General features: G+C 40.0%; 1 protein-coding gene across 1 annotated transcript in view; it reads left to right on the top strand.

The window, feature by feature from the left end:
• acvr2ba (activin A receptor type 2Ba) overlaps positions 1–5592 on the top strand; it is a 55121-nt gene extending 49529 nt beyond the window's left edge. The window contains exons 5-11 of the mRNA XM_026913629.3: positions 267–410; positions 1250–1393; positions 1992–2140; positions 2856–2970; positions 3177–3315; positions 3925–4055; positions 5118–5592. Coding sequence (XP_026769430.1) covers positions 267–410; positions 1250–1393; positions 1992–2140; positions 2856–2970; positions 3177–3315; positions 3925–4055; positions 5118–5312 — 1017 coding nt within the window. The 3' untranslated portion in view covers positions 5313–5592. The remainder of the gene's footprint in view (positions 1–266; positions 411–1249; positions 1394–1991; positions 2141–2855; positions 2971–3176; positions 3316–3924; positions 4056–5117) is intronic.
• The last annotated feature ends 408 nt before the right edge of the window (positions 5593–6000 follow it).

Consider the following 6000-nt stretch of genomic DNA (forward strand, 5'->3'; position numbering starts at 1 on the left):
GCCAAATCTGACCAGTTCATGGTTCAAGTCTCTGCCCGATGAAAAAGCACAGTTTTCTGTGCTAATTTAGTTAGTAATCAAATATTTTATAAATCATCCTCACACCACTGCAATGATAATAAGGAAATCAGCAAGGAATTCTTCTGTATAGAATATTTGAAGACACTTTCTATTAGAACACATACAGCAACAAACTTTGTTCATCCTTGTAATAAAATGACAATTCCAGTGTGTTCAGAGTGTTTTGCATTATTGTCTTTGCTCAGGACCCAGGTCCAGCCCCTCCGTCTCCACTGATAGGGCTGAAACCCCTGCAGCTGTTGGAGATTAAGGCTAGAGGGCGCTTTGGGTGTGTGTGGAAAGCCCAGATGATGAATGAATACGTAGCTGTGAAGATCTTCCCCATTCAGGTTCGTTCTCATGCTTTGTTTCTGTTGTTCTGCACAAAACGTTAATTGTATTCCAACAGACACCACAGACGCTACTGTACATTAATGACCACATCACTGTTGAATTCTCCATTCAAACAGATCAGAAGGTGTTGATTATTTTCCTATAACAGCAGCTCTTACAATCATGCTGGCTGCCAGGTTAATTACAGGTTTATATTAATGCACTGGTTCGGTTGTTTCTATAGCAACAGCTCAATCATAGGGACTTGTATGGTGGACCCTCCACATAATCTAAACCTAATAATACATTGATTTAAAACGACTTGTTATTTAACAATGAAAATGTTTAATCATTGATAACGGTGAAGTTTTCAATCAGTGACGAGACATGTATGTAACAATTTTTGGAAGGAGTCTCCAGTGTCAGCGCTTGTTGTACCAGTCAGTTAAAGCTGGAACTTTAGGTTTTTAGGATGAGGAACTTTAAGGCTGGTGAGGGAATGACCGTTTATAACGAGAACTAACTTGTTTCGTGTACGTTTCACAACATTACATTATAACTATAACACATACAAAAATAGGATGTCGATCTTTACTTAATCAAAAATTGTAATTGTTGATAAAGTTGCTGTGCTATGCGACGAATAAAACACTTCAGGACAGGCGGTTAATAATAAAATAATTAACTTCAGGGTGGTAAGAGTAACTCTACTTCACCCCAGGCCACATCACACCACCCTGTTGTTGATTATTTTCCTGTTACAACGCACTTCGTCGTTTTGTTCTTTACATCCTTCGTTCATTCATTTTGTTAGTTAATGCTTATATCACTGTTTTTTTTTCGTTCTGTTCTTCAGGACAAGCAGTCGTGGCAGAACGAGCGAGACATGTTCACCACGCCAGGGATGAAGCATGAGAACTTGCTGCGTTACATTGCTGCTGAGAAACGCGGGACCAGCCTAGAAATGGAGCTCTGGCTCATTACTGAGTTCCATGAAAAGGTCAGAGGTCAAGTCCAAAAGGCAGTTATGCACTGGTGCCGCCTTAAAACGTAACATATGCCCTTGCAGACTCTCTGATCCATTCTTATTCATTTTGGTAACAAATCTTTCTCTAGGCAAGTTGTTTTAGTGAATTCCCTGTTTGTATGGTGGTGGTATATGTAAAAGTGTGGAGCTGTAGTTACTATCATGTTTTTAAAAAGCTTTTAGGCTTGCAGGAAGGCTTTAACAACAAATAGGTAAATGGTAAGAGCTGTGACATTTCAATTTAGTGTTCTGTATTAATTTTCAGCTATTGACACAACATTCATCTTAAGTAGTTTTTGCTCTTATCGAAATGCATAAATTAGGAAACGACTGGTACTTTTTTTTTCTGAGGGAAATGAGATGGAGACACAAATCAGATGTTTAAGTGGAGAAATGGAGGTGCTTATTATGTTATGGACAGATGAATAAAATCCAGCATGAACTAGAAGCCTCCACAGTGGCCTCTATCACAAGCTTTTTTTCAGTCGTCCTTTACTGCGTCAGTTGTGTTGATGCAGAAGCATTGTAAGTTGAGGCTGTGCTGAGTTTTCAGATGTTCTCTGTTCTACAGGGTTCTCTGACTGATTATCTGAAGGGAAGTGTTGTAAGCTGGAATGAACTATGTCACATTGCTGAAACTATGGCTTGTGGCCTGGCCTACCTTCATGAAGATGTACCACGGTACAAAGGAGAAGGCCCCAAACCTGCAATTGCTCACAGGTAAGACAAAAAAGCAGATCATGTCAGGATCATTTGTTCTTACTAATATGTAAAAGATTTAAAACATGATTGTGTGACGGCTTCTGCTTAACCTGAATGTGATAACTGTTATTTGTGGGGCAGCCTGGGAAAACCCTTCACATAGTGAAATCTGGACATTTTCTGCTTAGACATTAACGTTCTGGAAATGACGTGTTCCATGTTTCTCTTTTGCACATATCTTAACTAGAATTACAGTTATAACATTTGAAACCCTCAAGAGTAAAAGGGAGACAGTTGCATTTAAAGATTTCAGTCCAGCTGTGGTGCAGGAGATATCGCAGACATTTTAACAGCTGGTATCTGATTACTGGAAACTGGAACCTAATAGATTAGACTTTGTCTGTTTCACTACGGCATCTAACAACTTGATCAACGCCTGACATTCAGTGTGTGAGGAAAACACATTTAGCTAGCAAGGCTTAAGACGTCTTTAGTCAGGCTCACTGTTTTTATCACTGCATTAGTTAAACTGGCTCCTTACCCAACATATAATATTGAAATATATTTACGGTATCTTAAAGTTGAATTGTCAAAGTATGTTCAGAAATTTAAGAAATCCAATTTTTGTAGAATTCAGTTGAAATGACATCTGATGGGTTTTCCTAGGTCATCAAACATTTTGCTGTTAGTTTCAGGTCATCCAAACTTAACTCATGCTCATTCTAACTTACAGGGACTTCAAGAGTAAAAACGTGATGCTGAAGAACGATCTGACTGCTGTCATCGGTGACTTTGGGTTGGCGGTGAAGTTTGAGCCTGGAAAAGCTCCAGGAGACACTCATGGCCAGGTAAGAAAGTGGTTCTGAGAAGAAAGGAAAACCAGAACATACTGGAATGGACCGAAAAAGAACAGCTTTGTAAACTCTTCCATAATGTTAATAGCAATTATTTAACATAGTCCAGTAGCTTATTATGCCAGCACATGATTAAAGCTGTAGTTTTGTGCAATAGTTTCACGTACTGGAGCAAGTTAACTGCTTGACTCTGTTGTTAGGTTGGCACACGGAGGTACATGGCGCCCGAGGTGCTGGAGGGAGCCATTAACTTCCAGAGAGATGCATTTCTGAGGATAGACATGTACGCCATGGGACTCGTGCTCTGGGAGCTGGTGTCCCGCTGCACAGCCGCTGACGGTGAGCTCACAGCTTCTTATAACCGCGACTCCATCAATCCATCCGCTTCCTGTTGAAATGAATCCAATGAGGAAATGAACAGATAATTGAGCAGAGCTTTAAGAGTTTCAATAGAATCAGGGTTGTTGTTACTGCTATTAATGAATTGAGTTAAGAAACTGTCACAAAGCAGATTTTTTTTCTTCAGGCAATCAAATGTAATCGCAGTGCAAATATAAGCTCAGAAATTGGACATTGTTAATCGAAGTGTGTGATCCATGTTTGGCTTGATACCGCAGTTGCTTTTACATTCGTCACTGTGATTGTTCCAGTCGTTGGTGGAAATTTGACTACTGATTCCTCTTTGGGTCAGTTACATGTTGGGTCAGTTATCATGCTGTGAATTCATACACTTAAACTTTATATCTTGAATGTATTTCTTTCTCTAAAGCTGCTATACAAATAAAATTGAATTGAATTAGGTTCTTACTATGAGTGAGCAGACTTTGGTGTCATCACTCACTCCTCAAGTTATAGTCCCTTATTAAAGTCCAAGACCATGCTGATGAACTCTGTTGGACGTCCTGGCGCAGTGCCTCTGGTTTTCTGAGCTGTCGGTGATCCGTACAGGTCCAGTGGATGAGTACATGCTGCCCTTTGAGGAGGAGATTGGACAGCACCCGTCCTTGGAGGACCTGCAGGACGTCGTAGTCCACAAAAAGATGAGGCCCGTGCTGAAGGAGTGCTGGCTTAAACATCCGGTAAGCATGTCTGCGAAGGTTTACTGTCGTCCAGGTCATTTTGAAATGTATAGTAGTAGTAACTGACGGAGAAGAGCCTTGTCTTATAAGACTTTTCTCTGTTCATCAGTTAGTACTGGTGAAGTTTTTGCTGCTTTTGTGTGCATAAATGACCGTCATGCTAGACTTCATTGAACTTCAGTGACCATTAGTCACCGCTGCACTATATGATAACTGAAATAAGAGCAGAGCTCCAGGGTTCCCCGGTTCGATCCTGAGCTCAGGTTACTGTCTGTGAGGATTTCTACATGTTTTTCCTATGTATGCATGGGTTTCCTCCCAGTTTTCTGGTTAATAAGATAAATAAGCGGCCAGTGATGATGCTTCATCAATTTTTGAATGAATTATTCCATAGATAGATAGATACATAGATATATTGTAGCCTTGAATTATTTAAAGATTCTTGAAAACTAACAAAAATAATTTACTTAAATGAAATCAAAAGTGATTTTTTTTTACTTTCTTAGATCATGACCTTGGTCATGATTCTGCACATTTCAGGAACTTTTTTTTCCCCATCTCTAAATTGTTTTTGGCTATGTCACTGTAGAGCCATGGGCAAAAAAACAACAAAAAAAATAAGTAAAATCAAGCATTTTCTGTTGTGACGCATTGATAGTTTACAGGGGGGAGCACAAACTTTGGCCTTAGCAATCATTCTTGGGACAAAACTATGTCCCCTGCCTGCTTTGGAAGGATCTCGTCCACCTCAGCTGCCTCTAATGAGCATGGTGGGATGCGAGCAGTCCATGACTGACTGCAGACTAATATCTATGTACGTAGATATAGATTTCCTGTATAGGCGAGTGTCTAGATTTGACTCCATATTTGTTTTTGGAAGCCAAATTTTTTTCACAAGCAAATCAAATTCCAATGCCAAAGTCCAAATCTGTTTCACTCGGAAATATTGTCACACTTTGGAATAATAACGCGTTTGTTGTTTTTTAGATACTTTTAAACCTGACCTGTGACCATCTGCGCTGATCACAGTTAACGAATGTGTGTATGTGTGTGTGTATGCAGGGTCTGGAGCAGTTGTGTGAGACGATAGAGGAATGCTGGGACCATGACGCCGAGGCTCGTCTTTCAGCGGGCTGCGTAGAGGAGCGTCTCTCTCAGATCCGGCGCCTCAGCAGCGGCCCTGCCTCCGACTGCCTCGTCTCCGTGCTCACCTCCGTCACCAACGTGGACTTAGCACCCAAAGAGTCCAGCATCTGAGAACGAGGCGGGGGGGGGGAAAAACTCTCAAAAACGAAACCTGAAGTGAAAGAAACAACCTTCGTCTTTCCAGACTCAGCGGATCTCAGACAACAATGAATGCAGCTGCTATTTTATCCTGACGTTTTTTAAATTAATTATCATTATTATTATTATTATTAGTATGATTATTATTCTGATCGGATCAATACTACCAGCACACTTCGCTACTGTATTTTTATCAAGAGAGGAAAACACAAAAGTTAAAAATAAAAAAAAAAAAAATAAGAAAAAAAAAAAACAGCATAAGGACATCTCAAAGCGCATTCAGGTGCCGACTTATGAATGCTGACAAGATGCAGGTACCTCAATCGTTTCAGTTCAGTGGTTTTTTTTTTTTTTTTTTTTTTTCCGTTTGTTTTTCTTTATATTCCTATTTTTCTGTCTTCTGGACAGGATTGCCTAAGGCAAAACCAACCAACACATCAAGCAACCGTTCACCATGTTGGAAAATACAACAATGCTGCAAAACCTGAGAGGAACATTTATGACTGTTACATTAACCTTCCTCAAGGGATTTTTAGTTCCGATTTTTTTAAGAACTTTTCCTCTCTGACTGTGTGCTATTCAAATTTACGGAAAACGTGTCTTTTACGGAACTAACGGGTGTCTCTAGAACACAACAAAATGTGGAAGACAACTGGATTGT

Source organism: Pangasianodon hypophthalmus, chromosome 1 (genome assembly GCF_027358585.1).
Source record: "Pangasianodon hypophthalmus isolate fPanHyp1 chromosome 1, fPanHyp1.pri, whole genome shotgun sequence".
In the NCBI taxonomy this organism is placed as follows: Eukaryota; Metazoa; Chordata; class Actinopteri; order Siluriformes; family Pangasiidae; genus Pangasianodon; species Pangasianodon hypophthalmus.